Raw genomic sequence first — 24,518 nt, 5'->3', positions numbered from 1 at the left:
TGTGTAAATAAACTGCCCCTCATGTCTTTTGTAAATCTTTCTTCTCTCATCTTAAAAATATGCCCCCAGCCTTGAAATCCCTTGTCCTAGAGATAAGACACCTGCCATTCCCCATATCTATATCCCTCATGATTTTATCAATCCCTCAGTTCACCCTCAATCTCCTACACTCCAATGAAAAACGTCCAGTGGAGTAAGGCTAACAATTGTCTACTTGGAAACAATGAAGAAGGTTTTTCCAGTGCTCTTCCTGTTTTGCCAAACTGCCTCAGGCAATAATTGCTTCTCTCTCTTGGCTTGGTATTAAGCTTGACCTAGTCTCACCTTCACTGTTTCAATTATAGGCTCCTCCTTGTAACCGTATCCACTCCACTGATATTGGAATCACTACCTAATCTTCTTCACTGAATCTGCATCCAATTTTCAGATACTGGACTCATTTTCACCTTCATTTTCAATACTGCTGATGTCTGCTATCTTTATGCAGCCCGTCAGGATTGTTCTCCTTCTAACCTGACTGCCTTCTCTTTGATAATGGTTTCAGGGTGGAACAGTGGGTCAGTGGTTAGCACTGCTGCCTCACAGTGCCAGAGACCTGGTTCCATCCTCAGGTGTCTGTCTATGTGGTGTTTGCATATTCTCCCCACATTTGCGTGGGTGTCCTCTGGATGCACTAGTTTCTTCCCACAGTCCAAAGATGTGCAGAATAGATGGATTGGCCATTATAAATTGCCCATGGGTGCAGGCAAGGTGGGTTAGCTTTGTGAAATGCTGGCTTACAGAGGTGGGGTGGGATGCTGTTCGGAGGGTTGGTGTGGACTCGATGGGCTGAATGACTTGCTTCCATACTGTAGGGATTCTATGATTCTACACCTAACATTTAAACCATTTGAACTTTCTAACGTTATACTCACCTCCTCTTCATTAACTGAGTTTTTTCTACGATCTGTGTGCTCTCCTGAGTATTAAGTTTCCCTCCTGCCCTTATTTTTCCATTGCATAATAAATCTTCCAATAACTGCCAGTATTTGATCTTGCTTTTAAATGTACTGAGCTCCCTTCCTATCCTGATGCACTTCATTCCACACATAATTCGCTTGTTGGAGTGCCATGAATAAATTGGCTTCATGATGTCTCACACACTCACTGTGTGGTATTCTTCCAACTCACTGCTTTGTAGACACAGTAAGAATTTTAATATTTTTCACTGTTTTGGAAATGCAATTTTCTTTTGACTAAACAACCAGAATTTAAAGTACGGTCATGTAAACAGTAGGCTGGAAAAAAAAATCACTTTTCTGGCATTTTACAATCAGACACTATATGGTAAGATGCCAAGACCAATAGGATCTGACGGCAGACTCAAAACACGAGCCACCAATAAAGCTTGAAAAAGTGCAAACAAGTTTCAGGGCTCTGAAATGAGCAAATCCATCATTCCCTTCTCCTTATGCTGTGAAGATCTTCAAAGTACATTGTAATTTAACTTATTTGCAAATGTAAATTTATTCAAAAGGTCAGTTCTGATAACTATTTAGTTCATATTTAAAGACAGCATTTTGAAAACTTTGATGTACTTTTGTTTTTCTTCCATGCAGTCCAATGGTCAGATTCCTTTTGGTGAGATCAGCTTGCCAAGTCTGAAATCCATCATTTAATACTTGCCAGGCCCAGGCTTATCCCAACCACTTTATGCACTGCTCACCTCGAACTATTTCCAATTACAGATGTTATAAGATTGAAAACTTCATTATATTCTGTTCACATTTAATATGGTGTTACTTCTCAAGATTTTTAATCCAGTTAGCTATTCCATGGTATCTAGATTTCTGCCATAAAACCATGGGAATGTAGAGGGTGGATTGGTTGCTCCTACCACCATTTTGGAATGTCTAATGAATACAGTTAGAAATCCTTTGCCTACATCTTTAGTATTATCACAAGACTATTAATCCAGAAACTCTGCTAATGTTCTGGGGACCCACATTAAAATCCCATCATGGCAAATGCTGGAATTTGAAATCAACTAAAATCTGGAATTAAGAGTTTCATGATGAACACGAAACCATTGTTGATTGTCAGGAAAAGCCCATCTGGCTCACTAATGTCCTTTAGGGAAGGAAATCTGCCATCTTCACCTGGTCTGGCCTACTCCAGACCCACTACAATGTGGTTGACTCTCAACTGCCTTCTGGGTAATTATGTGATGCCCACTTCCCATGAATGAACAAAAAGAAAGAATTGATGAGATAATTCAACTATCTTGCAAGTGGCCTGACAGTAAAACTTAAAAAGACAAGTCAGATGAAATGGTTTACATGTATTTTCTTTCCCCTTCTTTGCGGACAATGGCCAGGACTGGCTCAGAGTACCTCCAGGACTAAGTTCCTCCAACTGCTGGGAAATCTCCCAGAAACCAAAGGGGTTTGCACAGTACTTCCAGAAAATGAGGTGGCACAGTGAACACTTCACAGGAAATTCCTGCCAATCAATATGGCTCCTTGGATTGCTGAGGGTTTCCAAGGAAATATAAAAAAGCAATTTCCTAGGCCTTTTCCTTTTGAAGAAAAGTGGCACCAGAGTTGGAACATTAACTCAGTTCCTCTCTCCACAGATGCTATTAGACCTGTTGAGTTTCTTCAATATTCTCAATGTTTGATTGTAATTTTTTGTGCTTCAATAGGAATATTTGTAATTAAGTTTCTTGTCAGCTGGTCGAAAGGCTACTGACATCACCAATGATGGGCATGCAGACCAAAAAGTCCCAAATGCAATGCTTGCATTTTGGTAATTTGAATCATCTTTTTAACAACAAGGCAGCCTAATAGGCCTCAATGCCCCTTGGCTGGAAAGTGTGGGGTGTGGTATGTGTGTAGGGGTGGGGAGGGGAGAGATGTTGCAAACAAGTCCAGGTTCCTGTGTTTGATCACAACACTTTGTTAGAAAGGGCACTGCATACAGAATGGTTTCAGGTTCAATCTTTGATCATCAAATCACCCACAGGTAGTAAGATATTAAGCATTGAGAAAGGCTACTTGGGTGAGATGCAGAAATCTGACTTCAGCTTTTTAACCCTGTTGGGTGAGGCCTTTGGGAAATGTAAGGGAAGGAGAGCAAACCAAGCCAAAGCGTTATCCCTGATTGGCATATTTTCATGTCTAAGAAGAAGAAGAGGAATCATAGGATAGACATACCAGTTTGTGGGCAGGGTGTCACGTTGCAGGATCGATGGATGGCACGTTTCCCCACGCAGTATTTGCCATTATTTCTGGGGGCAGGGTTGTTGCAATGTCGACGGGAGAACTGCACACCCCCGCCACACGTCCGGGAACACTCTCCCCAGGAACCCCATGATCCCCAATTTCCATGAGCCGAAGCCTGTAATTCGATCAGCAACAAATGTAAATCATAGAAAGTCTTTTGCACTTAGAGGAGTTAACAATGTGTCAGCAAGAATTCAAGAATTTTCAACTTTGCTGGCACAAGACATGTGGATGGTTTTACCAACAGCCAGTGTGACCACTTAATGAGAGACACTGCAATATGGAGTTCACTTCTCTCAGGACACATGGTTTTTACCTAGTTCCCCGCATTGTCGAACTCAAGTTAAATTCCATTGCTCCTGGCCCAAAGCCAGTGGTTCCCAGTTCCCAGCACCTTGGCCCATGGAATCTTTCATGCATATTTAGACATTGGCTGTCTATTTCTAAGGGAAGAGCATTTCAGTTGAGCCCAATTTGTTTTTAATAAGGTTAAACATGCTTAGAAAACCTAGCTTGATGCTTCCCTTCCTTTTCCACCTAATTAATTCATCCACTGAACCATAGGGGGTGCTAGACCTAAAAAAATCCAACATTTTAAAAATGCAATCACCTGGAACTCAATGAATCGACCCAATTCTGCTTGGAGGTCCTGAAATTATATCATAGGATAGTAACATGTTTATCTTTGCGATCCTCTGCTCCCTACTATGGAACAAGAGATTTGAGTCCAACCAGTCGCACTTACAAGTCAACCATGGTGCAAATTCATGGCCTCAAGATACAGAACCTGATCTGATAGCCACAGGGCCAGGCACCATGAGGACTGTGAACTGAGAATTTGCCAATGTTTCTCTATTAAACTATTCAGATGACATTTTGTTTTATCCTCAGGAACAGGAGAAAACCCACTGCTGTTTGGCAGCCAGCATCAAAAGAGATCTGTGGGAAAATAGCTTTTGCGTTACGCCATTGGAATGAAACAGCACGTTGTTCTGTAACTTACTAGTTTTATTTCAATTGGAATGGGGCACCAGAATCTTTGTTCACTGCATTTTCGATTCCAGACTGGCACTGGAATGGTACCAGCTGCTTGGACAATCGGTGCCTCAAATATGTGCCTTCAATCCCTCAAACGTCAGAATATCATGTATATATATATTTGAATAGAAGTTAAACTAAATTCAGCACAATGGCAACTTTGAGGCTAATGTGGGAATCTCTCCATACCAATCATTCCATTTGCTTCTCATTTCCTCTTCTCAAGGTGGAAACTTGTCTTTATAAACGCCCAAAACCACATAAATGCATTTTTGATATTTGAGCCCAGACAGCCAGAGTTAGCAGTCTATTCAACTATGGAACACCTCGTGGTTACATCTGATTATATCTTCACTACAGACATGCACACACACAGGCACAGACAGACTTACACACATAGACAGACAGACAAACAGATAGACACACGCGCATGCACACACACACACACATATGGACACAAACACACGCACACAGACTCACACCCACAAATGGACACACACACACAGACACATGTGACACAAGACACACGTCAACACATCGACATACAGACACATGCAGACATATGAACATATGGCACACAGAGACACACACATACATATGGACACAAATACACACACGACACACAGCACACGAGGATGCAAACACACACTCAGAGACTTGCACAAATAAATGGACACACATGACATGAGACACATGCTAACACATCAACATGCAGACACATGCAGACATATGAACTATAGCACACAGAGGCACAGACACACGATACACACGCACACGCACACACACACACACACACACACACAGACACACACACATACACACACACACACACAGACACACACACATTGTCTAATCAATGGTGTAACCTCTGGACTTCCCACTCACCGAGTAATGCCTCCGTTTGGTTTTGTCCACACACTTGCCGTGGAGACAGATCCTCCCCTTTCCACATGGCGTTCCCTCTACGGCAGGAAGCTTCTTGGTCATGCACACCATTTGCCCCTGTCGAATAACAGCGCACCACAGGCGGGAACAGACATCCATTCCCGGACACACTGTGTACTCTGGCCCAAACGCCAGCTTGCACTGACGGACAGCATCATAGTTCTGGCCTGGAAGCTCCTCAGGTACACGCAGGGGCTTCTGTGGAAGATCAAGGAGGCAATCCCCTAGGAAGGAGAACACTCAGCACATTGTAAAATGCCTATTCATACATCTAGAAAAACCTGAAAAATCCAACAAAACCTGGCTTCCCGGGTGGCTTACTAAGTGTGACAGTGAATCGATACACATGTAAAATTCTTGCACTGCTATCCAGCCAGGAGGATTAGTACAATTAGTCTCAAAACAACTGAACTAAATAGAAAGAGGAAATATCAACTTGGATTCCTTCTTCTCTTGTTCACCAATAATCCTTTGCAAGTAATTGCATTTTTAAATCCTTTTCATGGGATGTTGGTGTGTCACTGGTAAAGTCTTCAATTGTCCATTCCTGATTACCCTTGAAATGATGGCTTGGCCATGTCATAGGCTGGTTCAGTGTTAACTACATTGCTGTGTTGCCAGTTGCCCACAACCCTAGGTCTTGTATTGTATGGATTGTTCCCAACACAGCCAACCTATTTTCAAATATTCAAATTCCTTGTGAATAAATATACAATGAAACAAAAAAAACTGCAGATGTTGGAGATCGAAAACAAAAACAGAAATTGCTGGATAAACTCAGCAGGTCTAAGCAGCATCTGTGGGCAGAAAGCAGTGTTTTGAGTCTAGTAACTCTTCTTTAGAACTGGAGGCTCTCTGGTCTCGACATGTTAACTCTGTTTCTCTCTCTCATCGGATGCTGCCAAATCTGCTGAGTTTCTTCAGCAATCTTTGTTTTAGCATTTATCTCTCTCACTCAACTTATCATCAGCCATCTCTTTGTTTCGCTATCCCTTTTTTCTCTCTCTCTTGGCTCTGTTTTAATGTACTCTATTCACTACGCTTTCCTCCACCACAATCTGTCATCAACATAAATACCACACTTTCCCTTTCTGATGAATGTCACTGGTTTCGAAATGTTAAGTCAGTTTTCCTCTACAGATGCTGCCAGACCTGATGGGCCTCCGATTATTAGTCCAGTGACATGGCTAATATACCACCAGGGACACATTCACTTGCACATAAATAGGCACTTAGAGGAACTGATGCCTGTGAAACTGTGCCCCTTAAAGAGATCTGGCACTATCAGGACAGAGTGGCAATAATTAGAATAAAGGAAGCAAAATCTCACTGACTTTTCAATGGTTAAAAATATATGTCATTGAACAGATAAAATAAATACCATCCAGTCAGTAACTTTGCTGTGCCCAACTAACCTTCAAAGAAGTGAAAAGAACCAGATTTATTCAATTCAAGAATTACCATCATTGACACGAGTTAGATTCCTTTGAAGTGATGGAAAGTAATATCCTCCTATTGTATCAACGTCAGCCACTTCCAGGACAGAGCCATAGCATCATTCTAACATGGGCGGCACGGTGGCACAGTGGTTAGCACTGCTGCCTCACAGCGCCAGAGACCCGGGTTCAATTCCCACCTCGGGCGACTGACTGTGTGGAGTTTGCACGTTCTCCCCGTGTCTGCATGGGTTTCCTCCGGGTGCTCCGGTTTCCTCCCACAGTCCAAAGATGTGCAGGGTCAGGTGAATTAGCCATGCTAAATTGCCCGTAGTGTTAGGTAAGGGGTAAATGTAGGGGAATGGGTGGGCGGCGGGTCGGTGTGGACTTGTTGGGCCGAAGGGCCTGTTTCCACACTGTAAGTCTAATCTAATCTGCATCTGGCATCTGTTTTCACCCCAGGATTATTGTCTGTCTTTATTGTCCTTGTGGTATCACAGTGTTTCCATTGCCCAATTGAGCTATCAAACTGCTAACTTAGCACCAACTTGTGCTGAATTACAAGTTGTAATTATATCCACCAGAGACTTGATTTAGAATGCCCACATCTATTCCCCAGGTTCTAATGTAATGCACTATCTGACCCCTTTGGTTCACATGAGATAAACTAAGAAAAGATCTCTCTTGTCTGCAGATGGTGAAAGTCCCAAAATGGCTATCTGAAGAAGGCAGGTAATTCTCTCCAACAGTTTTCCCTCAAGAAGAACCACGAAAGAACTTTGGTTAACTGGTTAGTCCAGAATTTTCCAAAGTGAGATCGGGATCCCAGTGGGGTCATGAGTTGAAACTTTGGAGTGCCGAGTTCTGAGCTATCAATGGAAATCATGGGGCTCTGACCAAGTTAGAGTGGTTGTGTTTCCGACTCCTTTCAGAGCTCCCCTTACTCCACTCTCACCATGAGGACTTACCAAGGGCTGCAACAATTTTCAACCCTTACAGTGTGGTGACAGTGAGAGAAAAGGTTTGGGAAGCACTGGGCTAGTCACTTCACTTACATTTGTAGGACCCTGCTGTGTGCAATTAGCTGCTATATTTGAATATAGAGTCATAGAGATGTACAGGATGGAAATAGACCCTTCGATCCAACCTGTCCATGCCGACCAGATATCCCAACCCAATCTAGTCCCACCTGCCAGCACCCGGCCCATATCCCTCCAAACCCTTCATATTCTTATACCTATCCAAATGCCTCTTAAATGTTGCAATTGTACCAGCCTCCACCACATCCTCTGGCAGATCATTCCATACACGTACCACCCTCTGCGTGAAAAAGTTGCCCCTTAGGTTTCTTTTATATCTTTCCCCTCTCACCCTAAACCTATGTCCTCTAGTTCTGGACTCCCCGACCCCAGGGAAAAGACTTTGTCTATTTATCCTATTCATGCCCCTCATAATTTTGTAAATCTCTATAAGGTCACCCCTCAGCTTCCAACGCTCCAGGGAAAACAGCCCCAGCCTGTTCAGCCTCTCCCTGTAGCTCAGATCCTCCAACCCTGGCAACATCCTTGTAAATCTTTTCTGAACCCTTTCAAGTTTCACAACATCTTTCTGATAGGAAGGAGACCAGAATTGCACGCAATATTTCAATAATGGCCTAACCAATGTCCTGTACAGCCGCAACATGACCTTCCAACGTCTGTACTCAATACTCTGACCAATAAAGGAAAGCATACCAAATGCCTTCTTCACTATCATATTTACCTGCGACTCTACCTTCAAGGAACTATGAACCTGCACTCCAAGGTCTCTTTGTTCAGCAACACTCCCTAGGACCTTACCATTAAGTGTATAAGTCCTGCTAAGATTTGCTTTCCCAAAATGCAGCACCTCGCATTTATCTGAATTAAACTCCATCTGCCACTTCTCAGCCCATTGGCCCATCTGGTCCAGATCCTGTTGTAATCTGAGGTAATCCACTTCTCTGTCCACTACACCTCCAATTTTGGTGTCATCTGCAAAGTTACTAACTGTACCTCTTATGCTCGCATCCAAATCATTTATGTAAATGACAAAAAGTAGAGGGCCCAGCACCGATCCTTGTGGCACTCCACTGGTCACAGGCTTCCAGTCTGAAAAACAACCCTCCACCACCACCCTCTGTCTTCTACCATGAGATCTAACCTTGCTAATCATGGGGAACCCTGTCGAATGCCTTACTGAAGTCCATATAGATCACATCTACTGCTCTGCCCTCTTCAATCTTCTTTGTTAATTCTTCAGAAAAATATGTGATATCATCCACTATATTTAAGTAACAGCTCAACGGTTGTGAATCATTTTAAGACATTCTGAAGATGAAATAAGGCTCCTTATGAACGTTCATGTTTTCTTGCTTTTTTACACTCAATGAAACAAATGATGATTGAAGTATTTCCTTGTAATTCTGTTTACACCCACATGCTGCGCTCATTTTACTTTATGCTTTATTTGGATTCTCCTTTCAGGTTTCCTCCTTCCTTCCCTCAAATTTTCGGCTAAAAAATAGGGCAGACCCATAATGCTTTGATCTCCACTGGAGGATAGCGGAGATCCCAAATCACCCAAACCAGCATAGAGACTGTTGGCACCCTTCTGGTCTACATTGACCTTCAAGCTAAGTCCAAGTTGCATCAGCAACATACCCTTTTAAAAGCATGTCATAGCCTGGAGCTATGGATAGTTATGGTAGTTGTTCCAACCTGTATCCATCACATAGTTGACCAGGAATCTCTCCCACTCTTTCCAGCTGTTTTTAGACAGTGTTGAAAAGTTTACAAGTTGCTACTTAACCAGTTTGGCCACATTACTAAAGTTTCTTTGTTTCTACAGTAGGTTTGAACCTGCAGTCTTATATCTCGGAGTACCAGAGTAGACTATTAAATGAGCTACATCTGACAGTGCCATGATTGACTGACTAAGCCATGTGGGACTGGTTATCTTACGTACAAACAATTCAACTGAAGTGAGATTGCATTCTATTGGCATGGCCTAAGCGAGGTTTGACACGGGACTATTTATAAAACACAGGAGCTACTAAAACACAAGAGGAACATAGATAACATTGTTATTAGCCCATCTGAGGATACCTACCATGACCGTCATCAAAGAACTCTGTTACAGTAGCAGAAGTGCACTTTGACCATGGTTTGGAGGAGTCAATGCTGGTCAGAATTGAAGACATTAGCCGCTTATCTTCTGTCAAGCCATACGACTCTTCGCAAAACTTGGAATCATCATGGGACAGTCCTAGGAGATGTCCTTTGATCAACAAGAAGTAGTTACATTATTACACAAGCATTGTCTTACTTGATGCCTCAGTTTAAACATTATTCCATCATTTTGATTGTAATGCACCTCTTGGTGAACAATCTTATTCAAAAATCCAAACCAAGCATCTCTTAGCACTGCTTCTATCCCCTTTTAGTGCTGAATTGTTGCCTGCTTTCCTGGACCTTGGACTTTTTGCTTGGATATTTTGGCATCTAAGTCAGTATGACATATCATGTTCCCAGAGACTTTACCCAATCCTATTCTCGGGAACCAGATTTAAGTACACAGAGGTGGTTGCATGGTGGCACTTCTTTTGATTAGACTATGAGAGGGCGCAGAAGAGATTCATCATGGTGTTATTATGGAGGAGAGGCTCTGTATATGGCGAACAATGTGAGTAACTCATTACAGTGAAGAATCATAGAAATCATAGTGACAGGGTACAGAAAAGGCCTTTCAGTCAATTGAGTCCATACCATGAAAAATACTAACCTACACTCGTCCCATGTTCCAGCACTAGACCCATAACCTTGAATGTTATGACACTTCAAGTGCTTATCAAGCGACATTTTAACAGTTGCGAGTTTACCCGCCTCAACTCCCCTCAAAGCAGTGCACTCCCCTACCACCCAAATTTAAGAAACACCTAATGTGTTGATAACAAGTTTTGGTGATGTAAAGTTGAAATGTCTATTTCCATTGTTGGATGTCTTAAGCATTGACCTGAAACCATCAATGCAAAAACGAGAGGCATTGTAAGATGGTTTTCTATGCCGAGGATGGTGTATTGCCTACTTGATATAGTGGTATATAAATATCCAAGTAACTTGTAAAGTGGAAGTAAACAAACAGTGGGAATAGAAAAATCTTTATCATGTTCGATAAAAGAGCAAAGGAATGCGAATAAGGGGATTATTCTTGCAGCGAGCTGGTACATTCACAATTTGGGTCTCCTTCTTGCAGGAGATTTGACCCTAAATTCAGCTCTGTTCTACCCTACGCCTACACAATGAGGCCAATCCCTCTGTCTATTTATCTCTTGAATTTAGAACCTGATTCTTAAAGAAAATTTCCATACCAATTTCATGAGCAACTGTAAATGCAGCATGGAGGCCATCATCTTCAATGATTGCACAGCTGCGCTCAGGAGAACAGATGGTTCCGACATCTGCCATTCCCAAAGTATCACACGAATGATGTCCGCACAAATTCTGCAAGTAAAAGAACATAGAAATATATTCGATTTAAATCTTAAAACAAGCAGGACTGTTAGATATTCAAATAATAACCACATGCTCGATTGACAATCAACAGCCAACTAATGGATTAAGACTTGAGGTAAAATTTCCAACAATTAAATATCAGAACATTAAAACAGAGCATCATTAATGTAACATTTTCCAGGCAATAAGTGCATCACTGAAGTTGTAATTATATTTTGGGACTGTGTCTTTAAATTCAGGGTAAATGCAAGAGGTCATGTGACCTGAACTGACGTCTGCCTGACAGTACATTTGAGTGGTTTGATTGTTAACGATTAAGGGAAGGCTGAGATTGTTTTCCTGGGGAAAAAAATGTACAAGGCTTTTACCCTTGGAGACAATGGCAGCAATCTATCAGTGAGTCGGCTGTGAATCTTCCAAAATGCCAGAAACTCAGAAGGGTGTCATTGGTTTTGGGTTATGTTATAAACTTCTAAAATGAAAGGGAGTTGGGATCAGGAAAGCTGATTACAATTTCTCTGCAAAATTAACAATGTTTCATGAAGCCACAGGAAAGATGGCAATGAAGCCATTTTTACAATCGGGTTACAGGCTTCTCTACAGATCAATGAACATCACAGACAGGTTCTATGTGGTCAGCAGAGAGAAAAAGCTTTGCAAGAGGAAGATGCCCTCTAGCCAAAGATCCTTGTGGATCCATTTTGGTGTGGCCAGGTTAGGAAGAATCATCAGAATAGGATTTACGCTGGGGGTGGATTTAAAGCACACATCAAAACTGAGAAAAATGCCAGAAGATGATCAATCAAAATAACTAACTGGGGTGTTGAGAATATGGAAACTTATTAAAAGGTGGGAACAATGATGTAATTCCATGAAGAGTGCAATATGGGATATGTATTACAGTTAGCTCTCTACAGTTAGCTACAAAAAGATAATAGCGTTTAATCAATACGTTTTCAGTAATTTTGTTACTGTAAAGGTTTCAAAGCATGAAATCTTGCCATGTGATTTTGTTCAGCTGGAAGTATGTAATACTTTTCAGGTTATCAGCCACTGTGGAGAACATAACCAGGAAGCGATTAACACTCATTTTGAACATCTAGATTTGGACATGGCTTTATTTACATAATGAATGCAGGTGACAAAGGAACAGTGCTCCAAAAGCTTGTGGTTTCAAATAAACCTGTTGGATTATAACCTGGTGTCATGTGACTTCTGACCTTGTCCACCCCAGTCCAACCCTGGCACCACCACATCAAGGATATTCCAAAGCAATTTTCAATCAATAAGGTATTTTTGAACTTTCGTCACCTTATAATTCAGAAAACGTGGCAGTTATTGTGTTTGCAGAACACTCCCACGAACTGTAACATGAAAGTGACCAGTTGATCTATTTTTACTTATGTTAATTGAGAGTTAAACATTGTTCAGCAATTGTGTGTAACTCCCTTGCTCTTATACATAATGGCACCATGGGGTGGTTTTAGTTTTAATAAAGAGCGTAGACAGAACCTCAGCTTAGTTTTTGATTTAGAAAAAGGCACTTCCATCTGTGCAGAGCTGCCTCAGTAATGCAATGAAGGGTCAGTTTATATTGTTTGTGCTCAGGTCTCTAAATTGAGGCTTGATCTGAAAGTAGTTGAGCTACAGCCGTAAGAGCAAAAGAATGTTGGGGTTTTAGAGGAACCCTTACCTTAGGATTGGATTTTTGTTTTTGTGGGGTTCTTACATATGGGTTCCCTTACCTGACAGTTTATACGGATTTGATGTTTTTTGGTACAAATGGACATTACTGAGTAATTTTGAGTCGCTTTAAATGCATTGTGGAGGCCAGCAACTTCTTTTGTCCTTCACATGCTTTCAGCTGATATCTTTGTTTGGATTAAAAGCTAAAGACTGCACCCCACATGCCCACCCCCCACCTCACTTCACCCCCATATGGTTTCCTTCTGAGACACTGTATGAACTTATTGAGTTACAAAGCTTCAATGATTTATATGGTTTCAGCAAATCTCATATTCCATTGTTCAAGGATAGTCTGGAACAACAGTCACACAAAGCTTTTTAACCTGACTCATTTTTCAGTCTGCTATTCTTGTACTCCAGGGGCTGTGGTCTAGATAGATAAATCCAGGTAATTGTAGCTACTTGTACATTTCAGATTCCATGTAAGAAAATCACAGCATTAAATAGTTGCCTTCCTTTATGACTATATTGCAAAGGTGGTTTGCATTTTTAGGTTGTGCATTGGCCATGTTTCAAACATCATATAGTTGCTATTTTTAATACCTCTCCAGACAAGTATTTTCAAGGTCTGTCAAGCACAATTGTTCCCAATGAATTTGTTTTTGAAATTGATAAGTTTGAGTTAACATTTATCTACAATCACCCCATCACCCTTTTGTTAATTTAATTTGGATCATGTATTGTCACCTGACTGTTATGCAATGATCGTGCATGTGATTAGAATAAGATAAAGCATCAGTCTTAGCTGTAGTGCACATACAGTCTGAACTGAGCAGCCTGGTATGAAAAGAATCATTTGATAAAATCTTTAAGAGCGACCGATGCGCACAGAACTGTATCCAGCACAGCGCTGTGTCTTTAGTGTGAAGTGTATGAGTATATAGAATAAATCAAAGAATGAAAGATTACAGAGCTAACCAGATATGGTCAGGAAGATTGTTTATCATAATCCCCTCCTATTTCCTAGAAATACAGGACTCTTTATCTACATTTCACATTTTACTTCTGAGGATCCACAGTGAGATTCAAAGCTGCTCCACATTCTTAAATAAAGCACAAAACATCAGTTCAAAAACAAAACTAAAGCTGTGAGTTGGTATTCCTGATAAAGAGTGATGTTTGACAAAACTTGGTGGGTCATGGTTATTGAGCGATAAATCAGACCATCAGCTGACAGCTTCTTTTCTAAGGTGCATTCCCAGCACTTGACACATCACAAATATTTTTTACAACTTCTCTGAACGTTAGTGTATGAAAATTCTGTGATTACATTAATGAAGATGTTAATCTATTTGGAATAAACACTTCCATTCTGAGAAAGAGTTACTGGATCAGAAACGTTAACTCTGATTTCTCTCCACACACGTTGCTAGACCTACTGTACTGTTCCAGCAATTTCTGTTTTTCTTTCTGATTTCCAGCATTGCAATTCTTTCAGCTTATTTTTATGAAGCAAATATTTCACTGCCATGCATATTGTTTTGTAACAAGCTCTAAACTATGTCAATATGTATCCACTAGTTTGTTTAAGTTATTATATAAAGGTAAATAGACAGGATCATAGTGTATGTCACTGCCAGTGCAAAACAGAGAAGCAGTAGCTAAGTGAATAGATCAACACTAGAATTCCTACAATGTGGAACCAGGCCATTCAGCCCATTCAGTTCACACCGACACTCCAAAGAGCATCCTATACAGGCCCATCCCACTACCCTTGCATTTCCTACAGCTAACCCACCTGGCCTGTACTTTCCTGGACACAATTTAACATTGTTAATCCACCTAACCTTCGCAAATTTGGACCTTGGGAGGAAACTGGAGCAACCGGAAGAAACCCTCCCAGTCACGGGAGAATGTGCAAACTCCATACAGACAGTTGTCTGAGGATGGAATCAAATCCAGGTCCCTGTGAGGCAGCAGTGCTAACCACTGAGCCACCATGTCAAGACATTGGTTGCTCGTAAATAATCTGTTTCACCCTAAGAGAGAATGCTTTCAGCCCTAACTTATTGAGCTCTGCTCTGTGGATGGTGATGAATGTTTTCTGCTCGCATAAAGGAGCAGTACCCGCAATCTATGCAAACTGGCCATTAGTGGCGCTCTAAAAAAAGAGGAGGAGGGAGTTAAACAGCACTGCAGAGGCATAAAAATAATAATTATATAAAAAGCAAACAAGTTAAAGGAAGGAGGCAATGAACTGTGTTTTCACACAGGCCCCTGGCATTAGTTCACAGCTTCCAGAGTCAGGTGCTTTTGCTGGTTAGTGTTTGCATTGCTGCCTCCATTTAAAGGTTGAGGGTATCACAGCGGAGAAAGATTTTGTCACACACACACACACACTCCCTGTTTATTATTTACACAGTAGTATGACCCAAAAAAAAACATGTACAATATTAGTCACAGTTTTGTTCCGGTGTGGGATTTGGTAGTTACCTTGTCAACAGTGAGCTTTCCCTAAATAAGTTCTTCTATTCATAGTATGATTATTGATAAACACAACTCTCTAACCACTCTCCATCACCAGTTCCCTCCATCAGTGACCTCACTATACGCTGAATGGTTTGACCTGCTCTTCTCACTTCTGATTCAACCCCTTCTATCTCCGCCTCCTTTCTCCAAAAGAGAGTTACTATGAAACCCAAGAATTTACAATTCATTTTCTTAAAGGTTCCAAAAATAAAATATCATATGATGGGAAGACAGCTGTATAATTAAAGGTTATTTTTCCTTGTAATATAAAATATGACATGGATAGGCTTCTTCAATGAATGGCATATTATCTTCTGTTGTACTTGTAAACAGAGGAATATGCCACAAGGTAATTACACCTGATAAATGAAAAATAAATTATGTAAAAGTAATAGAATTGTGGGTTACTGAATTGTTAGCAGTTCGGACCATGGCACAAGCCAGGAATCTAGTAGTCTTTCAACCTTGTTCAACATAGGATCAATTTGGCTAGAAACAGCTTTAACAATTAAAAAAAAACATATTGCATTTGTATTGCACTTGAAAACCATCGCATGCCTCATAGTGCTTTACGGCCAATGAAGTACCTTTGTGTAAAAGTGAAACAATCATTGCAATGTAGGAAACATAGCAGGCAATTTTGCACACAGCAATCTCTGACAAATAACAAGGTGATGAGGACCAACAATGTTGATTGAGGGATTACTATCAACCAGGGCATGAGGGGTAATTCCCTGCTCTTCCTTGAGAAAGCACCAAGGGAGCACTTACCCAAGCTGAAAGATGGGGCCTCGTCTATCAGAAAGAAGACACTTCTTCAGTAGTATACTAGACGGCCAGCCTTGATTTTTGCGTTCAATCTCTGGAGTAGGACTTGAACCTGGAACCTTCAGATGCAGTCTGAACTTGTGCTAATAGTAACTGGGATATTATATGCTAGCTTGATATTATATCCAAGCTTGCACAGCGTATTATTGTAGCTGGCATCAAAACATATCCCATTCTGACTCCACTCAATGTCCACCCCTGCCTTTCTAACAGGAATGACAAAACAGTGATCAGGGACAGATTCTCTCGATAACCTTCCTTCACCAGAATACCGACACAAGCCTTTACCCCTAACATTCTTGACATCATCTACGTATTACTGATTAGAAATCAAGCCTGAGATCTTCCTGTTCTGTACAGGTGAATACTTTTATTCGTAAAGCATTACAGAGTATTTTCTCCACGCATTGTTCACCAAATCCATTCAAATTTCTAAGGTCCAAATTGGAGAAGTAACTGCTTCACTTACACACATGCACTTTCATCAGTTACTAAATTTGAATCATTTTGGGGAGTTGTCAATGTGACAGACTTTGGTTCAGTTTTTATAAATTTCCTGTCCTGAATTCTTCATGTCTCTCTTTGTAAACTACTGTGGTTTCAAAAGAAATATTCCTGAAGGAGTAGTTACTGACTGTGGAAACATATCTCCTCACCTGTGCAATTATAAGTATTTTTAATTAACCTGTGCATTGACACAGCTCCGGAGTAAGTGAGACTTGAATTCAGACCTTCTGATCCACTGCAATGAAAGAGCCTGTATTGCGCAATTATAGATGTTGCCAAATTTGCTTTATATGATCAAATGAGATGCAATAATAATCAATGTTTGGAATTATAGTTATTGTGCATAGTTGGGACTTCAAGAAGCTGAATTTCAAGCATTGGAATTTTAAAAGCTCTGTGCATGATCAATGCCAGTCCTTTTCTTAAAAATGAAGGAATTCATTGTGCAAGACAATCCAAGATGGAAATTAAAAAGAAATGAGGTAAATGTATCAAAAAGCATCTCATTTCTTTTATATCCATAATCACACTCAAATGCAACTGAAATGCATCCATTACTGTGTCATAATGGGTGGCACAGTGGTTAGCACTGCTGCCTCACAGTGCCAGAGACCCAGGTTCAATTGCTGCCTCAGGCAACTGTCTGTGTGGAGTCTGCACATTCTCCCTCTGTCTCTGTGGGCTTCCTCCCACAGTCTGAAAATGTGCAGGTTAGGTGAATTCGCCATGCTAAATTGCCCATAGTGTTAGGTGTAGGGGAATGGGACTGGGTGGGTTGCTCTTCAGAGGGTTGATGTGGACTTGTTGGGCTGAAGGGCCTGTTTCCACGCTGTAAGTAATCTAATCTTGCCCTTCTTTTTTCATTCTTTCTATCTGGAAGTGTTATCACACATAGTGAATTTTTTTTTCCCATCACCAAATCACCAATGACTTTATTTTGTCTTTAACTACTAACCACCCATGTAGCCAATTAGAGGTTTACATGCAAAGCCCATGATGAGCAATGTAAACCATCAAAAGTGAGGTAGAGCAAGAAAGAGCTACATTAAAATGAAGTTAGAGAGAGCATAAAGCATTTTTAGATAAAAATAGAACCTAACGCATGCACAGCTCCATCTCATAGATATCAGCTACACCCCATCAGGTGGAAATAATAACCAAGATACCAAGAAGGAGCTGCCAAAAAGCCTCATGACATTTACTGTCTAGGTTCACAAATGAAGAACTGCAACTTGAGCAGATTACTGGGGCAGGCCTGGTACCTATCACCTATACGTCAACATGTTTTGAGCTTCAGAGCAGGTAGGGAGACATTTACAGTGTTTTACTGTATGCCAATTTTACCAGTTTCTTCTCCTGAAAATGCTGTGAAATGGAACATCGTCAATCAGTCAAGTGCATTGCAGGTGACACTAATGAGTCATGAGACATCTATTGGCCATAGTCTGACCTGTATAAGAGGATATTATACTCATTATAGCAATACATAAAGATGTCAGCATGGCTTAGTGTTGTTAGTGGTATTCGCTGCTAAGTTCATTACATTCTGATGGTGGGATCTTCAGGATTGGAAGCCGACTTTAAACACTCCCTGCTAGTTTGTGTAATGGGTCACATTGGAATGAAATACTACATTTTTGATTATTATTATAACATCTTCATGATTAAGAGTCACTGCTTTGCCAAGGTTAAAACAAACCGTATATAATAGAAATGTTTCAGCTTTACTCAGTATGACAATGACTGATGTTTTGAAAGCCTTAAGATAATGCAGGCATTTCTGCTCATCCCCCGACACACACTTGGCTTGTTATACAGACTCCTTCAAATATCTATTTTCTTTTTTTTCAGTTTTATCCCCTCATTTCCTAACTCTGGGTTGAATGTACTCTTCCATTGGAGTGATTAATCTTCTGGTAGCTCACCAGTCTTAACAATGAATGACAGCATGTTATTGAACTGTGGAGGCTGTAACAGGCAAACTCAATTAGTCTTTCACTGACCTCTGTATGGGCAGACATTTGAGTGGTGGGGTGGAGGTAGGAGATGTGGATTGGGATTATTAGATTGAGGTTGGGAAGAAGAACTCTAATTTCTTAAATACTGTGGATCAAAGGCACTCATGACATTTGCAGTGCTATTATTGCTACATGGCTGAAATCATAGAATCACTACAATGTGAAAGCAGGCCATTCGACCCATTGAGTCCACGCTGACATTACAAAGAGCCACCCCCCCCCCCCATCCTATCCATGCAAACCTGCATTTCCCATGGCGAATCCACCTAACCAACACATCCCTGGACACTATGGGTAATTTAGCATGGCCAATCCAACAAAATTGTGCATCTTTGAACTGTGGGAGGAAACCTATGCAGACACAGGGAGAATGTGTAAACTCCAGTTAGACAGTGACCTGAGGCCTGGAATCAAACCTGGGTTCCTGCCTCCATGAGGCAGTAGTGCTCACCACTGAGCCGCCCAATATCATGCAGTATAAGAGCTATGTCAATAATTTTTAAGTTTTGACAAAAAAAATTAGAACACTCAATGAATCTTAATTTCAATACTTACTGTAGGAAGGAAAAGAGTAGAAAGGACTGCTGTAGCTTGAGGAAGCAAGGAGGTTCACACATATTAGTTACACAGAAAAGCAAACAGGGACTGCTTTTTATTCATGCACAGGATGTGGCTGGCTTGAGGCAGGTGGGAGTCAACTGCATTGCTGCACTGCGTCTGCAGGCAAATGTAGGCCAGATGATTTCCTTCTCTTAAGGACATTAGTGAACCAAGTGTGTTTTACCCCAACAATAGGCAATGGTCACCACTAGGTTCTTAATTCCAGATATTATTGAATTAAAGTGCTACCGTCTACCATGGCAGAATTTGAACTTAGGTCTCCAGAACACTATTTGGGTCTCTAGATTAGTAGTCCAGCAACATCACAACGAGGCTATTGCTTCCCCACATAATAGCTGCAAGTGAAGTTGTATCCAAGAAGTGATAGCATGATTTCCTATCAGGTGACTAGGTGTGTTGTGTATCCTGTCTGTTTCAGCTGACCTTGAAAAACATCCCAATTCACATTTTCAAGTCTTCATATACTTGGTCCTTTTAAGAGCTAATCATTTCTTTCTCTCTGTGTTCTTCTCAACATTTGCTCAGATGAAGAGTAAGCATGTGAAAATGCTATGGCTATTCAAAATTGGAGCTTTTCTCCAGTTCAAGCAGTTAAAGACTACTTCAAACTACCACAGAGGCTAATGAGTCTAGCTAGGCTTGAATAAGCATCTATTCATTGGCTGACAAGCTTCAAAAAGGTCCCAATCTTGATTGCTGCTCTCTAGTAAGATAATCAATCTTATGCCGATGTGATATCATATATCAGCCCTGAGGTCAGGTCCTTCATTCATTCTCTGTTGAAGTTCACTTTGAAGGACAGTTTGGTCAGTGGTGGCCTCAGGAACAAGATGGGAGGTAGGTCTCAAGTCCACCTCAGATAGAGCACAAATTTAAGCCACACTGTTGATGGTGTTCTGAACCATACTCTGGCATAATATCTAGGCAGGTGTGAAGACTGCAGATGCTGGAGATTAGAGTTGAGAGTGTGGTGCTGGAAAAGCACAGCAGGTCAGGCAGCGTCCGAGGAGCAGGAGAATCAACGTTTCGGGCAAAAGCCCTTCATCAGGAATGATGCCTGATGAAGGGCTTTTGCCCAAAACGTCGATTCTCCTGCTCCTCGGATGCTGCCTGACTTGCTGTGCTTTTCCAGCACCACTCTCTAGCATAATATCTCACCAACTGAGGTCACCAGCTTGTGGTAAATCTTATTCAGGTTCATAATTGGGTTCAATGCACAAAACCTGAAAAGGAAAACCTCGTAATGCCACTTTTTGATGACTGGTGCCCAACAACTTATAGTGAAAAGGGGTAATGATTTAGTGGAGTTATTACTAAATTATTAATCCAGTCGACTCAAGTAATGCTGTGGTGATCTGGGTTCAACTCCTGCCATTAAGGGCGGCACGGTGGCTCAGTGGTTAGCAGTGCTGCCTCACAGCACCAAGGTCCCAGGTTTGATTCCAGCCTCGGGCAACTGTCTGTGTGGAGTTTGCACATTCTCCCCGTGTCTGCATGGGTTTCCTCCCACAGTCCAAATATGTGCAGGTCAGGTGAAATGGTTATGCCAAATTGCCCATAGTGTTAGGTGCATTAGGGAAATGGGTCTGGGTGGGTTATTCTTCGGAGGGTCGGTGTGGACTGGTTGGGCCGAAGAGCCTGTTTCCACACTGTAGGGAATCTAATCTAAAATGGTAGATGGTGGAATTTGAATCTGAAATTAATGATGACCACACAACTATTGTGAATTGTTGGAAGAGCCCATCTGGTTCACTAATGTCCTTTAGGGAAGGAAACTGCCATCCTTAGCTGGTCTGGTAAAAATGAGAATCCAGACCCACTGCAATGATGGTTGACTCTTAACTGCCCTCTGAGCAATTAGGGCTGGGCACCAAATGCTAGCTGAGGCAGCGATGCCCTCATCCCGTGAATGGATAAAAAACAATACGCACCAGGCTCAGTGTCACTCAACAGCCTGGAACATACATTTCCCTGGCCCCAATGCGATTGGAAAAAAGGCACCAACAGCATTCCCCCATAACCAGGAACACTGGCAAGAATGAAAGAAACAAAAAAAAACCCTGACTCTTCAGGTCAGACTTTTTCCAGATCTGTACAACTGTACGTGAACACCTGTTGGTTCAACTGATTCTGAAAACCAATTACCTCCTTGAGGATGGAAAGCTGCTGCATTTCGATGGCGTTACAAACCCAGTCACCAAAGCATAAGTAACAAGAATAAAGGAGGGACAAATACCAGAAATATAAGGTAATCTTAAACATTACGCCCCGTGCATTGAAACTATTTAAGTAGGCATCTAAAAGCCAGTTAAAAATAAACGGTCGAGCTCGGGTTAACTGACGTTAACATTGTTTCTATAAAGGGGAATGGCAAAACAAAGACAATTCCTGGATACGTAGCAATGAGCTGAAAAAGGGGGCAAAACCCGTGTCAAAATAATTGGGTTTGGACTAACTCCCCCCACCCCACGCCATTCTTGTCCAATCGCTATGCCTTGAGCTAGTGAAACTTGCTCTTCAAATCTAAAATTAGATTCCGCAATTTTTCTGCAGTTGTATGGCTACAGGAGCGAAGCTAAAGAGGGAAGTTTGTGTTCGTAACTGTTCCTCTCGGCATCGAACTTGCAATTGAACTTGAACTGATTTCCAGCATCCACAGTTCTTTCGGGTTTTATAAAACTTACAAACTCCAGCTTCTGAAGTTCCCACGAATGAAAAAAACAGTGCTGACCGGAGGCTGATCCAAAGATTCTGGAATTAGCACAAGGATATCTTAAAGTGGCACTGCCTTTATAGGTGTAAACAGAAATGTTGGGCAAACCTATTCTCATTTTCACAGGACGACACATTTTAATTTTCGTAATATTATACATTCAACAGGCGTCACGTGTCTGTGAATAAATACTCAACCAAATTTGGCAGACAATTTTTTTTCTGGAGGCTGAGATTTAGAGAGCAAGCCACAGAGTTGTATGTTGATAAACATTTAACTGGATGGTTATTGGTGAAGGCTGACTTCATCTTCACTCCTGCAAAAGTAAGGGGAAGCGGATCCACCGCCGGAAGCCTGAACAGTTCCAAAATCGCGAAGTGGATCTGACTACCCTCTCCAGTCAGGAGCACACTGCTAGCTGCCGCCAACCTTCTGAATCAACCACAACATGACAATTCAGCAAAGGACACAACAATCAAAACGCAGTTTATACATTTTAGTCGAACTTTTCAAATTCATGGGGCAAGGAATTGGAAACATTGAGTTTCTCCCGGGAATCACTGCGTTTGACACGATGGTTTATAAAGCAAGACGCGCATAGGCTATTTGAGTTAAAGTTCATTGCTCCTGGCCATAACAGCGACGCTCAAACATACCAGTATCTATCTGCCTATCCATTTAGCACATCTTCATCTATCTACCTATCTATCCATCTGTCTATCTATCTATCTATCCATCTGTCTATCTATCCATCCATCTAACCACCTCGTTATCCATCTAGTCGTCTATCTATCTATCTCTGTATCCATCTATCCATCTCGCTCTCCATCTAATCCATCTATTTCATCGATCTATGTATTTGCTTATCTATCTCATCCATCTATCCATTGACCTTGAAGTCTTCCTGTCCCTGAGTGTCTGTCTATCTGTGTGTGTCTGTCTGTCTCTGTCTGTCAGTCTATCTGTCTCTGTGTGTGTGTTGAACTGACTTACCTCCCGGGTGAACAGGATAGCAGCATCATAGTGCTCTTCATGGTCCGTGTCCACCTGGTTCTGTTTGTGTTGCCACTTGCAGAAGTTCTGGAGGGTGTTCGCCGCGTTCTTGCTGATCGCCGGCCCTTGGTCGTTCTCGGTGAGGACGATGATCCTGACCACGGCCAGGCGGACCGGGTTCTCGATGCTGGCGTGCCCGAACAGCTTGGAGGCGATGGAGGCCAGGGTGAGCAGGTAGTGGCGGACCCTGTCGCCGTACTTCTGAGACATGGACTGGTCAGCCACCAGCAGCAGCTCGACGTGCCGGAGCCGGGACACCGAGCGCCTGGAGCGGCCGGAGCTCCGGGGCTGGGGGCTCCGGGCAGGGGGCTGACCGGAGGGGGTGCGGATCTCACAGCGGCCGAGCTCTGCGGACGGCCTCTCGAAGCTGAAACGGTCCCGGGTGAAGAAGTGCGGCGTCGGCGCCCGGTCCGCGGCGCCACCGAAAGGCAGCAGCCCGGCGCTCCCGGAGCCGGTGAGGAGCGGGCTGACGGTGTAACGGGAGTGGCCGACCGCGAAGAAGCCTCGCAGAGCTCCGCAGAGATTGAAGACGGCGAGCGACTCCGGCTCGGAGTTGACCGTGCCCCGGAACAAGCAGCGGGGGCTGGGCGCCTGGGCTAGCGGGGACAGTGCTGGGCTTCCCGGGGTGGGCGAACCGAGCGCCTCGTCCCTCTCCAAATCCAGCAGGAACCTCTCGCCGTCCGCGTACACCAAGTAGCCGACCTTGCCATCCCCGGCGTAAATGCGATCGACCTTCTGCACCGGCCCCTTCCTCCTCCGCCAGCCCCGCTGCAGGGGAGAGAGCCGGAGTTGACCCGCCTCAGGTAGGTCAGGATCCTGAACTGCAAAACAGTGCAGCATCGTCTGCAACAAGCTGCAGACAACCAGGGAAAAAAACAGCACCATGTTTACAGTGACAGGAGAGAGAAAAAAATAACAAAAAAATCCAAACAAACCCACCAGGTTCCAAAATAACTATTGTACAAAATAAAACCCAGCGTGCAAAACACACACACACAGAAAAAATATTATGAAATGCAGCTCTGTCCAAAACTTCCAAACTCTGTATTGTCAGACGCGTCAAAATGTTTATTTTTCAGGGGGACAAAGTTCTTTTTGTAAAGCACACCCCCCCCCACTTTCCCTGTAGAGAAGATCTAAGATGTCAGGCGGTGTAACAATGAATTTATAGCGAATTCTCAAGCCGGCTCGGCTGTAACAGATCCGTCACCGCTGCGTCTTCAACTCAGTGAGACCGCCCCTTCTCTCTCTCTGCTCACCCCCCCCCCCCCCGCTCCATCATCCCACGGCAGTATCCTGGTGTAAGTCACTAAATCATAGCGTCAGTGGGTGCATGGCGTCAAAATATT

General features: G+C 42.4%; 1 protein-coding gene across 1 annotated transcript in view; it reads right to left on the bottom strand.

Annotated features, from left to right (window-relative positions):
* Positions 1–24,286, bottom strand: part of adamts5 (ADAM metallopeptidase with thrombospondin type 1 motif, 5 (aggrecanase-2)) — a 38,703-nt gene extending 14,417 nt beyond the window's left edge. The window contains exons 1-5 of the mRNA XM_072585726.1: positions 23,110–24,286; positions 11,070–11,202; positions 9,812–9,979; positions 5,187–5,470; positions 3,195–3,378 (exon numbers count right to left, since the gene is read on the bottom strand). Coding sequence (XP_072441827.1) covers positions 3,195–3,378; positions 5,187–5,470; positions 9,812–9,979; positions 11,070–11,202; positions 23,110–24,054 — 1,714 coding nt within the window. The 5' untranslated portion in view covers positions 24,055–24,286. The remainder of the gene's footprint in view (positions 1–3,194; positions 3,379–5,186; positions 5,471–9,811; positions 9,980–11,069; positions 11,203–23,109) is intronic.
* Positions 24,287–24,518: the final 232 nt, after the last annotated feature.

The sequence above is a fragment of the Chiloscyllium punctatum genome, chromosome 15 (assembly GCF_047496795.1).
Source record: "Chiloscyllium punctatum isolate Juve2018m chromosome 15, sChiPun1.3, whole genome shotgun sequence".
Taxonomy (NCBI): Eukaryota; Metazoa; Chordata; class Chondrichthyes; order Orectolobiformes; family Hemiscylliidae; genus Chiloscyllium; species Chiloscyllium punctatum.
Note: the sequence above shows the minus strand (reverse complement) of the source record. Positions and strands in the feature narration are given on the sequence as shown.